The sequence below is a fragment of the Agelaius phoeniceus genome, chromosome W, assembly GCF_051311805.1.
Source record: "Agelaius phoeniceus isolate bAgePho1 chromosome W, bAgePho1.hap1, whole genome shotgun sequence".
Classification (NCBI taxonomy): domain Eukaryota; kingdom Metazoa; phylum Chordata; class Aves; order Passeriformes; family Icteridae; genus Agelaius; species Agelaius phoeniceus.
Genome location: NC_135301.1, coordinates 14,126,169 through 14,140,219, shown reverse-complemented (window position 1 = coordinate 14,140,219; position 14,051 = coordinate 14,126,169). Strand labels below are relative to the sequence as shown.

Sequence of the window (14,051 nt, the reverse complement as noted above, 5' to 3'; positions counted from 1 at the left end):
GCAAGCAGAGCATGGTCTGAATTGACACCTAACCTCCAAAATTCACCTTTTTATCCTCATTCCTCCCCAAAAAGTGTCAGGTTGCAGGATAAAACACGAGTAGTCCCCATCATGAAGGACTTGCTGGTGGTAGGGTCTTCTGCATTTTATTGTCAGCTGCCCTCAAAGGACCATTTGGTTGGGAAAACCTATCAGTATCCAGAAAAATGGATTTAATGGAGCTATATAGGGATGGATTGAAATAACCAGCATTTAATGGGGGGCACCACCTCTGCCATCATTTCTGTTTAAAACCCATAATAGAGGAGTATCTAGGAAAGGTTCAAAAGGCCCTAAAGCATTTAAAAAGTAATTATTAAATGGGTCCTATTTGCTTTGGGGGAATTTTAATTGGTGAAGAGCCCGGAGCTGGCAGGAGGATAACCTCAGCATCTCAACAGCAGCACAGGGGTTATCCCAGGGTGTTCCTGGAGGGGTCACTGCAGGGTGAGAACCTCCTTAAAAAAACCTCACAAAGCTGAAGGAGCCAGAGTGGGTCACCAAGCCAAAAGTCCCAGGGTTGGTTCCAAGCTCCTGGCTCCCTCCTCCCTGTCAGCCACAGTCAGATGATGTGCAAGGCAAGTTGAGAGGTTCCTAGTCTAACCCCTGATAACTTTGTCCTTTCCAAGACAGGATGGTAGGTTTTTAGGTAAGCAGGGAGGAGAGGTTATCTCTCCAATGAAGCTGGGAAGGAAAGGGTGCAATGCCCTGTGATGCTCAAAACAAAAAAAACAAAACAAACAAAAAAACCCAAAACAAAAAAAAAAAAAAAAAAAAAAAAAAAAAAAAAAAGAAAAAAAGTATGCATGCTCAAAAATAAACTAAGTGACTTAAAAAAATCCCCAGCAATTGTTTATCCCTGGGACAAATATGCAATCCTAGTTCCACAGGAAGATGTCAATTTCAGATTATAATAGAATGCCAATTTGTAAAAAAAGGCACTTCACAGGTGGTTATAAACTCCATACAAAAGGGAGGTGGAAAGAGAGGAAATGGGAAAACACAGGCAGAACTCTGCCAGAGAAACTGCATGGGATCCTGTTTACATGGGGATATGTAATGAGGAGCCACTTTGGAGCACAAATAGCTCTGGATTTGGGCAAGGTGCTTCTTCCCTAGTGAGCAGATACCAGCAGAGATCAGAGCCATAGTGAAACATTTCTGACCTGTCTGCAATTTTGAAATGAAATATTATTCAGCCAAGTGGTCCCTTAAACCTGATGAGGTCCCACCACCAGAAGAACCAGAGAGGGGAGTGATGCTGATGCTTCTTCAGACTCCAAAGGTCTTTTCCTGTCTTTTTGTTTCAGAGGAGTTGGGAGGGAGAAACTGAGGCTGGGCTTGCTGCAGAAGAGCCCCATGGGTCTCCCATCCTCAAGCCTTGCAAAGCCTTGCTTGGTCCAGCATCCACTAAGAATTGTCACTCAACATCCACTGGCTCCAGGAGACCCTGGGGCAGTTCCAGAGTCAGGAAAAGTCAACAGGATTGAGCTGAAATCTAGGTAAACTTCCAGGTTTGGTATTTTATGAATAACCCCTAAAGTGGAGGTGGTGAGGACATAAGCCAGCTCATCTTGCTTTCCCTCTGTGATGGCCAGTTCTGGGCTTCTTGGAGAACTTCACTTTGCCAGCAGATCCAGCACCTTTCATTTATCCTGCAAGAGAGACATCTTCTCACCCACCATGAGCACCATAACCTTCCATCAGTCTCACGCCATGCATGGGTCAAGAGGAAGGTGTCCAGAGCTGAGTGAAGATCATAGCATGGAGAGCCAGCATTGACACAATCAAGCACCATCAGCTCACTTCTACCCTTGCAACAGAACTTTCTCCATGGGTCATATGGGAATTCGGCTCCGACTAATCCAATGTCTCCAGACCACAGGCCAGCCACGTCCAGGGTCTCCAAGCATGACTTTACTTGTTTGAAAGAAGAGTCATAACCAAAGATATCTGCCAAGAATGAGTCAGCTTAAAATACAGGAAAAACTCCCCTCTGTCTCCCATTTACAGAATTTATTTTTATCGACAATGGGATATTTTTGCTTTTTTTTTAACCACATTGAGGATAGAAAGGATCTGGGCTGAGCACAACCATGTCAGTGGGAGACACCGTGAGCGAGGAGTCCTTACCTACCCACAGAGTGACCACCAATGAAAATAAATAAATGTAAGGATAAGTGGAGCCAGTGCCTCGAGGAGAGCAAGGGGTACATCAGCTGGAGAATGGGATGGCTGGGGAAGAGACAGCAGAGGTAGGATGAGAAGAGGACACCAGCACAGCATGAAGGACTATCCAATATTGCATTCCTGGGCCAGGAAGAAGAACAGAAAATAGGAGGGGGAGGAAAAGAGCAGCTCAGATCAGTTATTGCAAAGGAGAAACACTCCCCATACATACCCCTGGCCTCACTGCTCCCCCTCCCAAATCCTCCAGTGCCTCTGGTATCCATCAATGAAACTGCTTTCAGCCTCCAGACAGAGATTGAGACCCCAGTAGTGGCTGGATCTCAGACTCCTGATCATCAAAGGAACTTTGTGGAGAGATGCAAAGGCAGTCATTTTGATCCCCTTTTTAATGCTCCTCTTGTTATCATTCTTTCAAACCCCCCCACCATGTGGTTTCCCTGACAGAATGGCTGTGAACCCCAGTCTGGCTGCGTTCCCAAATTCTCATTGCTGAGAGCAATCTGCCTCACTAAATCGTGCCCTTCCAGCTTCAAGACATTAGAGGTCTACTGGCCTTGAACATTGCTACTACACCAGCATCCACTGCCCATCACTGGTGGTCAAAGCCTACAGTGCTATAGGAACCCACTACCACCAATCGCCCATAATGTCTTCTTCCTCAGCCACCTACTCCAGTTTCCAAATCTACCAAAATTGGCTGCTTTTTTTTTGCTTTTATAAAGCCATCCTTTCATCAAGGAGCATCAAGAAGAGTGTACAGCCCTGGTCTGGAGAGGATGAGGGATGCTGGATTCTCCAACCGGCATTATGGATCCCCATCTGCCCAAACTAGATAAGACCAAGCCAAAGCACTCGCCACGTACCCTGCCAATAACCCATTAAAGCCCTCTTCAAATACATTTTTCTGCTAACTAAAATATGCAGGAAGGGGTAGAAAAAAAGCAGGAGAAAGTCAGTTTTGGAGTATTGCTGCAAAGTGCATTTATTTTCCTTTCTTGACTGGGTCTCTCCGGTTGGGAATTTTCAGCTCAGCACTTCTGCATGCAGAAGGGAGATGTCAGTAAATCAAAGTAAATTAAAAAGAAAATGCTCTTTCATGTGGAAGCATTCAGCTTTGTTTCAGGGCTTCGGTAGCTAACTGTATTCCTTCATGAGTTAACTCTCCTATCAGCTCCTCATTAAATTAAATGGCTACAATTACATTTGGAAAGGAAAAAAGAACAGGTAATGATCACAAAGAGTTCTGTTTCCAGACCTGGTGGAAAATGAACATTTCATAAGACCAAAAAAAAATGCAATACAATGAAATTATAAAAATAAAATAAGTTTAAAAAGCATTTTCAGGGCCAAATGTGATTTCTTTTGGGGAGAAGGCTCTATTGAGGAGCTGGAGGTTCCCTTTCCAGAGGCCTTTGGGAGGCACCTAGAACAAGCCATGTTATTTCTGGCAGCCCAAGCCCTCACTTCCCACCTTCCCTTTGGGAGCAGAGCAGCCAGAAAAGATGTTATCAATAGGTTAACCTTTATAGAAAACACCCTTTTACAAGTGTGTACTTCTTTTGCTTATTTCATGTGGTATCCTGTGGAACTGAACTCTCTCCTTTGCAATGAGTATATTTCAGAAGGAAAAAGGAAAAAAAATCTAACAACATCCTTATTGTATTGTTTTGCTTCTTGTCCTTTTTCTTTTTACAGTCTCTTTTTTTTTAATTCCCTAAAGCTATAGGCTCCAATAACAGTAACAAAAAAACCTCAAAACCCAAAAGTCTTCTGTATTAAAAAAAATAGTGTCAAGTTTCTCTGTTCCCTCTCCCCCTTCTTTTGATTAATTCTCATTAGGGCCTTTGAGCAAACAATATGCTCTTCTCTCAAATAACAGACAAGGCATATATTAGACCCAAATAAAAACAAACAAGACTCACTTAAAGACATCCACACCAAATGCAATTCCTGAAGAGAGGCAGGGGCAGATGCGTGCATGCAGTCGCCAATGACCTATTTCTGAAATTTGTTTCAGGGCAATGAATAAAAATAATAAATAAATCAAGGAGACATCAGCACAAAAAGAAGGACCTTCAAACATCAGTCAGTACATGCAGGTACATGGTTTCAGACACTCTAATCCTGGTAGAGACAGAGCCCATCCACCAACTTGGCCCATCCAGGATGGAAGATGAGGTGCTGAAGACATCACACCTTGGAAAAGGGGTGGGAGTTGGACTAGATGACCGTTAAAGGTCTGCTCCAACCCAAAGCCCAAGAAGGGTGGGGAAACCACCCTCCAAACCTTCATCCCATAACAGCACCTGGAGGCTAAAGGAAATGGCAAACAGGAAAATTATTAAAATCATAGAGTATCTCAAGTTGGAATAAATCCATAAGGATCATTGAGCCCAACTCCTTCTGCAATGTCCTCTGCAAAAAATGGGGTCACCTTTCCTTGCCAGGCACCATGAGTCTCACACAGATGCAGGACACTGGTTACCCTACCAGGAGCAAAGCCCAAGCACAGCTCTCATCCCAGCGATGAGAGGTGCCACCACCACCAAGTCAAAGAGACCTTGACACCAAATCCTTCTGCAAGGCACAACTGCACCTGCTCCCATAATCCATGTATCTGAACAAATCATCAGCCAACATCACTTAGCCTTCCCCAACAGGCCTCTTCCTGCCTCGGTCCAAAAATTAATGGGGCGTAAGTCTGGAATTAAAAGGAAATATGGGCTTTCAGGGATGGAGAACCTCACCTGGGATTTCAGCACATCCTCTGCATGAGGTATGCGACTGCTACTGAAATAAAACCTAATTTCCCCTTCAAGCATGCCTTTCTCAACAACACACATCCCCAAAACTCCTCAGCATCACTTCGCCTTCTGTTGGGACCCTTGGTCAACTCAAGCCACATCCAAGATCAAGAAAAAAAAGAGATGTCTTACCTGAAAGCCTCCCAGGGGCTGGACAATTAGTTCTCCCTGTTTCAGTGGATGAAGGCACAGAATCTGGACAATCTGATGGAGCAGAGGTAAAGAAAAATAATCCAGTATATAAGCAGTTCTTCACAGGTTCCCAGCAATGCCATGAACAGAACACACATTCCAAAGGGCTTAGCAAAAAACAATTACTAACTGTCCAGCACAGAGACTGTAGTTCATCAAGAAGCATCCACCCTAACTTGTTGCCTCAGTCAAGTCTGTACACTGTGCTTCCTCACCATCCAACGCTGATTATAGACTGGCAAAAATTACAGACTGGCTGCGACCTCTCCACCCAAGTCACTGGGTAACAAGATCAAGGTTGTCGCCATTCTGATGTAAGCAAGCTCCCAAAAATGTTTAAATGCATTAGATACTTAAATATATAAATGTTTTGCACTTCCAATTTAGTCAACTCCTGTAACTCACCAAAATGGGAACTAAAAAGGAAATGTATCATTGCTGCACTTTTGCAGCAAACAGTCTACATTTGCATTTCTCCACTCAATTTTTGTCACCACCAGTTGCTGGTCAATCTTATACCCTGCTGTCACCTCCTAAGGCAGGTGGGCAACTGGATCTACTCCTCCATGCACCACCAAAGGGCAGAGTAAGATTGCCAGCCCTATTAAAAGTTTCTCCTGATGCATGAATGTAGTTGAGGTCAAGATTTGGAACTTTGCATCCCAAGCCTGTTCCTCCAGATGAAAACAGCCAGAAGCCAACACCAATCTCCTTGTCCTGCAGGCAAACTTCAACTTTTTGGTCACTACTATGTGTGGAACAAGCTCAAGGACAAACCTGAGAAGGCCTGTGAAGTTCACAAAACCTTCTGCTCCTCAGCAAGTTCCCAGAGACTTCAGGTTTTGTCAAATTTGGGCTCCCTAATGACACCACTTTGCTCACAGCTGTATCTCAAAGCAAGGGCCACCACCAGGAGTCAAGATAATTTTCTCCCTAGTGATAAAGTAATTTTTCAAGATTTCATCCCTGAAATCCAAGTGGACAAGAAATTCCTGTCTGTATAACCTCATTTTATCAGAGTAAAGCCCTAACAGGAATATACAGTTTAACAGGATATACTTAATCAAACCAAAAACAATAGGGGAGACAGGAAATGGACTTACTGGCAAAATACTGTATATGATGGCTTGTCATGAGAAATATGGGTGGTTAGTTGTGTTGGTTTTTTTTTCCCTTTGTTTTTTGGGGTTTTAACCCTTTATATTCCAGGCAGAAGATTCCCCCTGCCCCTCTCCTGGGATGGTTACAACTGCTTGGGCAACAGATGCTTTCTGAATGCAGGCTGGACCACCCTGCTCTGCACTGGGCTCCTGCCCCCAGCTACAGCTCCCTGAAGAGTCCCTGTGGGATAGAGGACATAATTTGTCCTTTCTATGTTGTCTTGTTCTAGGGATCATATGCAACCAGGTCCCCTGTTAGCACATCAAACAGGATGGCAGGAGAGAATCCTATCCCAAATTAAAATGCATAACCCTAGCAACGGGGTGAAGTGCTTTCATGACTTATCAGCTCCCTTCTTGTATCTCATCATCCACAGCCAGTTCTTCTCATCAATGAATTATCTTCTGAAGTTGCTTTAGAAGATGCAATATTTCTCACAATATAAAACCATTGCAGAGACATACAATTAATCCTGGTGGCCACCAGCATAACTTTGCAACATGTCCAATAGCTCCTGGAAGCTGCCTAACCTTCAGCTCCCCTAAAATTCAAGGCCACAGGAAGGCATTCAGCTCTTCAATGAGGTCTCAGTGGGTTTCCTGAACTCTCATACTCCAGCACCACCATGACTAGCCACCCAGGAGCATGATGGACACAGCAACTTGCAGCCACTTGTCCCACTTAATGATGGGTCAAAATGCCTGCTTGAATTATTTGAAGTCACAACTGTCCACCTCGCTTCCAACACAGCTGCAAGCAGCAGCTCCTGCAGGGACATCAGGGATGCTGAACGCCCACATGCCTCCAGGCTTGCAGGGTGAGACTAGCCCCATGCAAACCACTGTCACCCATGCCTGCAAATGTCCCATGTAAAGAGGGGAAGTCCTCTCCTTGATGAATGTCCTCCCCATCCCTGGAAGTGTTCAAGGCCAGGTTGGATGGGGCTTTGAGCAACCTAGTCTAGTGAAAGGTGTCTCTGCCCATGGCAGGAGACTTGAAACTAGATGATCTTTAAGGTCCCTTCCAACCCAAACCATTCTAGGATTCTATGAATGAGCAAGCCAGCCTGGACGTCCAACCTTCCCACAGGTAACCTGGCCATCAAGGGCAGATCTTTCCACTCTGCCAGATCTAGTCTGCCAATGCACAAACTGATGTGGCATTTCACTGCCTGAAGCAGACCCCCAGCTTCCTGTCCACCCCTGCTTTCCTTCAGACAGTGACACAGCCTGTATCAGCCTCCATCACCTCCAAAAAAACAGTTGAATCCCCATCATAATGGTTCTAATCTAAAAGAGGGGAGATTCAGACTAGATAGAATAGAGAAATTTTTTACAATGAGGGTGGTGAAACACTGGCACAGGTTGCCCAGAGAGGTGGTAGATGCCCCATGCCTGGAAACATTAAAGGTTAGGTTGGACGGGGGTCTGAGCAACCTGATCAGGTTGAAGATGTCCCAGATCGTGGCAGGGGGGTTGGACTGGATGAGCTTTAAAGGTTCCTTCCAACCCAAACCATTCTGTGATTCTATGATCATGAGCACTGATGACCACTTTGAGAGCCCATATTGGTCCTGGTATTCCTGTCTGTCTCTCCATATCAAACACAAGACATGGCACTAAATACTTAAATAACTTAAATATTTTTGTTGCCACTATCACACTTGATGGAAAAGCAAAAGTTTCTTGCTGAATGCATATTCCCAGCTCTATCAGCAGATGCAGCTGCCCAAATCTAAATGGAGGGACCATCCTCCCCCCAAGGTCCGAGGGGAGAAGATGGCTGAGACAGGAGACTCTTGGTCCCTCCCCAGAAGAAATGCCAAGAAACCCTGAGCTTGGAAAACCCACCTGCAACAACAGACTTCCAGGCTCCACTTCAGCCTGTTGCAGCCCAGTAAAGAGTTCAGCTGTAAAACAGATTTTTCTTTCAAAAAGGAAAAAAAAGGAGGTTTTTTTTTGGTGAGTAACCCAGTTGTTCCTGTGTTTCTGATAGGCAGCATTAATCACTTCCTATTGGCCAATAGGAATAACTTTTCCTTTCAAAATAGCACATTCATGTTCTGCAGCTTTTCTGTTTACACATGTTTTGCTACTTTATGTCATCACTTGCTGATTAATAAATATATCACTGGGCTAACTGAAAATGAGGTCCTGGCAGAGGCAGATTGGATGTTTAAACCCTGCTAACAGATTTATCCTAACATCTTTTCAGGAAACTAAAATCAAGCTTTAAACCTTCTCTCCTGCAGCTCCGAAGCTCTTTACACCCCATGCCAGGATCACTGGTGAGTGGAAACCAAAGCAATAAAGGCAGAAATAGAAACTTTTGGGGAAGCACTGCAGGGATGCAGGCAAAATAATGCCAATCTCACACAAACCCACAAAATTTTGCAACCTGGCAGATCCTCAAAGTCTATTACAGAGCAACCATTCTGCATACCAGCACATGCTCAGGATGTTGAACCTACTCCAGATATCCTTCTTTCATTCATGACTCTTCGTCTCCTGGCTTTTTCAAGCTGAGGCAAAATAGTTCATGCTTTGTGACCTGTTGTATTGTGTTCTTATATGTTTTAGTTGCATTAAGCTGTACTTTGGTTTATCCCAGTTTCCCCCCTGTTATAATGGTTCTGCCCCTGCTGCCTCCTCTCTTCTTGTTAATGTCAATCTCCCTACCTCCTCCCCCTGTTCCCCAATAGTGGCTGAATCCTTCCCTTAACCCCTCCCCGGTGTCCTGTCCTTCACTCGACGGCCCATCCCCTCCCTCTAGAAACTTCTACCAAGGGCGTCAAGTGATAGGTTCAGGCACCGGGGCCCCTCCCTCGGGTGGCTCTTATTGGTCCCCATACCTGCCTGTTTCCCTGGTCTCCACGCCCTCCTGTATCCCCATTGGCAGGTGGGCAAACCCCTCCCTGGTTTACTCCCCTCTTTTTAACACCCTGCAGACCCCCAAATCAGGTGTCTTTAGCTGGCTGGTTTCCCTGGGTTTGGGACCTCGTTTGAGCTCTGGAATAAACCTGGACTTTGCCCCCAACTGGAGTCCACTCTCCTTCTTCTGCCTACGTCGTGATGCTGTCTCGTCCAAAAGGTGAAAGCCTTAGCCACTCTTCTGACCTCCAGAGGAACGGGAGAATGTCCCTCGCTGCTTGCTGTGCCAGAGCAAGCCGGGGTGGCTCTGAGCACACACTCAGAGAGGCACTGCGACAGTGACCCAATTTTGAGTTAAACATCTTTGCCTATTTCCACAAGTCATAAAAAGACTTATAAGTGTTTCTTAAAAAGTGTGCAGAGGGGGGAAAAACAACAGTCCAGCCTCTAAAGGAACAGTAGGCAAGGTGGGACCCCACACAGTACCAAAGCAACCTCAAGGTTGGGGTTTCTTTTTGTCCCAAAAAACTGATGAACAACAATTTACCAGAAACTGTTCTTTTGGCAAAAAAAAAAAAAAAACCAAAACAAACAAAAACAAAAAAAAAAAAGCCCAAAACAATAACTTAGTATTGGTCTTCTTTGCCTCCATGTACTACCATGCCCTTCCTGACTGCCATGGCCATGGGACATGATCACAGAGACCACTGTGCTCCAGCCAACACTCCAGATCCACTAATTCTTGAGGAGCCAGGAGCTGCTCCTTCCTGACCTGCTCCCCTTTCTGATTCTCCCCACATCTCCTCCTTCTTCCAGACTGATTTATCTCACACCCGGCAAGCTCACTGCCAACCAAGCGTTTATGCAGACAATCACAAAAGAACTGGTGCCAGCCTCAAACGGGCTTCTCCCCGGCATCCTGACATTCAATTACAAGCAACAGGCATGCAAAGCTGTGCTAAAAAATAAAAAAAGAACAAGAAAAAAACCATTTCAACCCCTTTTCCTAATTTTTTCAACCTGACAAGGTGGGATTAATTTCCTTTAAAAAGACAACGATTTCTAACAAGTCCATTTATCAAGGTTCATTTGGATTCCCAGGAATCAGGGAGGTGAGGTGCTGGTTCCTAGCATAAATCCCTACAAAATTCACCTAGGGGTGCAGGAGCACTGCCATTTCCAACTGGGCCCCGTGATTTTCCTGGCTGATTCGAGCAATGCAGGCCTGTGCTGCAGTGCAATCCCTCCTAGAGTTTCTTGCCAAAGTTTTAAAATCCTACTCTATGCAGAGGGTGTCTTAGATAAATTATATGTTAATTATATGTTAATTCTTCAAGAAGTAGCAGGAAGCACAGAGGCAAGCAGCCCAAAAGCAAAATGCATGACAAAGGCTGGAGATGTTTCACTTAGCTAAGAAAGGGGTTGTTTTCCCTTTTATCTGTAGTCTGCATTGCAAAAAGTCCACTTACCACTTGGCTTGAGAAAATCCATTGAATATCTGGAGTAGGGTGGAGGGGGACACTCTGGAATTAGAAAAGTACAGAGAAAATAAAGGCAGAGCCATGAGAAAGAAAAAAAAAAGATGGGAATTTATGATGAGTGGCATTCTTTTAGCAAAACTGTCTTAGCTCTGGGGGTTGGAGGCAGGGCAGAGGCAGTGATTGCCTTGATATTTAGCTGTCAGATAAACAAAAGGGGCCGTCTGGCGCCAACCTCCGTGCTATCTACTCGAGCTGTCTAAGCAGGGCCTCCTTGGCTTGGCGGAGCCATAGCAGCGCTTGGGCCGCTCGGCCCTTAACCCCAGCACCACGCGGAGACGGAGAGACTGCTCCGCCCGCCGCGCCGGGGCCCCCGGGGCGGGAACTCACCCGCCTCCCCTCTAAACAGAAAAAAAGAAAAAAATAAACCAAGGCAATGGAAATGAGGTTTCGTGTGTTGGTTTGTTGGTTTGGGTTGTTTTTTTTTTTTGTTTTTGTTTTTTTTTTTTTCCAGAGGGGAAAAAAATTGGTGGGCTGGAAGGCGAATGGGCTTCATCCCTCCATCCCCTCCATCTTCCCGTACCCCTGCTCCCTCCGCCGCCGTACCTAGCTCGCACAGCCGGCTGAGGTGGTGCGGGTTGCAGCAAACAAGCTCGGGGTGAGCCTTGCTGTAGGATTCACAGCAACATAATCGCTTCACTTCGGAGCAGTGGCGGAGGTCGGGCCAGCGGAACACCTTGCAGAGCAGCATCGGCAGAGGGTACCAATGCTGGCCCAGCCGGGAGTCAGCCTTGGCGGGCAGCAGCAGGCAGGGGGTCCGCGCCCCACCGCGGGACTCCACGGCGTGCAGCAGCTCCTCCAGCTGCCGCTCCTTCAGCCGCTTCAGCACGGCGTGGATCAGCGCCTTCAGTTCCGCCTCCACGCCCGCCGACGACCGCCCGCCGCGGCCCGCCTTGCCCGGGCAGCACCCGCACCCCCCGCCGCAGGCAGGCGCCAGGGCCTCGGCCTCGGCCACAGGCGCGCCAGACTCGCCCGCCGCCGCCTCCTCCTTTCCGCCGGGTGCACGGCTCCGCCAGAGCCGCCGGACGAGCACAGAACGTTTGGTCCTGAACATACGGGACGAGAGGAGGGGGCTCCGGCTACAAAACGGGCATGTCGTCCGCCGTGCATGAAGGGGCCGGGAGCCGAGACTCGGCGGCGGCCAGCGGCGGGCGGCGGCAGGGCCAAGGCGGGCTGTGACATGCGCCAGTCTCTGCGCTGGGGCCGCGGGTCCCACCGCCTCCTGCGGGGGGCTGCACTGGTCGCGCCTCCGCCCGCTGCGAGGGCGCAAGGGTAGAAAAAAAATCAAATTAGGGAAAAACCGGGGGGAATGGGGAGCCGCTGCTCGTCTCGGCTTTGCACTTAAAAGAAAAAGCCCGTCTAGAACCTGCGACGCCCGACACGGGAAGAGGGGGGCGGAGGCTGTCGGCGCCGCGCCGCCCTGTGAGACGGCGGAGCGCGGCCGAAGCCGCGGGAGAACCTTGGCTGCTCAGGAGCCGCAGTGCCCATCAACCCGTTCACCGGGGAGGGAGTGCGGGGGGGGATAAGGAGGCAGGGATACGGCAGGGCAGAATCAAAGGATAAAAAATGAAAAGCGATTCAAAAGGGTGTGTAGTGAAAAAAAAATTAGAAATATTAAAAAAACCTGAAACACCAACCCTAAGTTTTGGACGTCGGTTTAAGCATCTGTCACTAAAGAGACGAACAAGCGCATCCAGTGTTGTATTCCGTTTTAAAGCCCGGATCGTCTTGAGGGAGTGTTCGAGGTGGACTCTTTTCCTTCTTTTTTCCAAAGATTTTAATCCACATGGACACACACATGGAATCTTGATCCGACTGCTACGAAAAGAGAGGGGGGGGGGGAAAAGGAAAGTGGGGCTGTGTCCCCTCCTCCTTGCCTTCCCCAGCAGCGTGCTGCGGCGGGGGGAGCCGCGCCGAGCCAAGCCAGCCGCCCGCAGCTCCCGGCGGTGCTTACGAGTGCGGGGCTGCCCACCACCTGGCGACCCTCTCCTTGCTGCCAGCGCCTCTGTTTCGGTGTTTAGGGTTTTTTCCTCCTGTCTCCTCCTTCCTGCGTACCTTCCTTCCCCCCCTCCCACTTCTTCCTCCTCCTCTTCCTCTTTCTCCTCCTCCTCCTTTCTTGGCTTGTTTTTTGTTTTTTATTTTTCCTTCCCTCCACTCTCTGCAACGAGCCTCCATCCCCGCACGAGCGCCTCCGTATTGTCCTTGCTGCCGGAGAGAGGAACCCCAACAACAGAGCAGGGCACGGCGGGAGCGGAGCCGACGGCGGCGCGATGCCTGCGCCCCCTCTCCTCCGCTCAGTCCCCCGCTCTGCTCCCCCCCTGGCTCCGACGGCGACTCGCAGTGCGCAGCGGCTCCGCCCAGGCTCGGCCCCGGCCCGGCCCCGTCACGTGGGCGTCTAGACGACGTGTCGCTCCAGGGAAAAAAAAAAAATCTATATATTATATTTACCTCCAACCGCCTTGCACAATCGACGACTGGGGTCGCTGAAAGGTTGTGGGTCCCCCTCGTCCTCGTTCCCCCATCCCAATCTCCATCCGTGCCCCAGGATGAGGGGCCCCCCTCCGGGAGCACGGCGAGGGTACGGAGCGGCTGGTCTCTCCCCTAGACCCAGTGGGGCAGAGCAGAGGGAGCCTCCGGGGCCGGGGTGTGCCGGAGCCCACTGTAAGTATTGAAATATTAAACCAAATCAATCATAAAAATTAAAAAGTTTATATATATATATATATATATATGGTTATGGGCATCGAAAGAGGACACGGCACAAAAAGCAATAATAATAATACTTTCCACTTTTACAGCACTGGTCGCCAAAGGATGGGAAAATATTTCATAGAAGGTTGGTACACTTCAATTCTCACCAAATGCAAAGCAGAAATGATCAGCACATAGCACTCTGATATTCTCATACTACTAGTGGTAATAATCCCTTGCACCCTGGGAGCTCTGCAGATCCCACATTCCAATTGTGGACCTGCAGAGTGTTGAGAGTTTTTTGCAAGACAATGGACATATGCAACATATGCACAATCCAGCCTTCATAGAAACTGAGTAAGGTCACCATGCCCTTGAAGGACATGGAAGGAGAAGAACATGCTCAGAAGCAGACAGTTCAGGATGTAAAGGCAGACAAGAAAACCGCAGTGAGACACATGAAGAAGAAGGACTAACTAAAATTAACTGAAAGCTTAAAACACATGCACAAAAGGATTTAACAAATCATGTATTAGCTCGAGGCATGAACAGTAGAACACAATATA

General features: G+C 47.7%; 1 protein-coding gene across 2 annotated transcripts in view; it reads right to left on the bottom strand.

The window, feature by feature from the left end:
- Positions 1 to 11,848, bottom strand: part of LOC129132428 (mothers against decapentaplegic homolog 7-like) — a 28,365-nt gene extending 16,517 nt beyond the window's left edge. Inside the window, exons 1-4 of one of the 2 annotated variants that reach the window (XM_054651498.1) lie at positions 11,341 to 11,848; positions 10,726 to 10,779; positions 10,029 to 10,031; positions 5,166 to 5,237 (exon numbers count right to left, since the gene is read on the bottom strand). In XM_054651498.1, the coding sequence (XP_054507473.1) occupies positions 5,166 to 5,237; positions 10,029 to 10,031; positions 10,726 to 10,779; positions 11,341 to 11,848 (637 nt within the window). The remainder of the gene's footprint in view (positions 1 to 5,165; positions 5,238 to 10,028; positions 10,032 to 10,725; positions 10,780 to 11,340) is intronic. The other variant, XM_054651497.1, reaches the window with a different exon arrangement.
- Between the last annotated feature and the right edge of the window lie 2,203 nt (positions 11,849 to 14,051).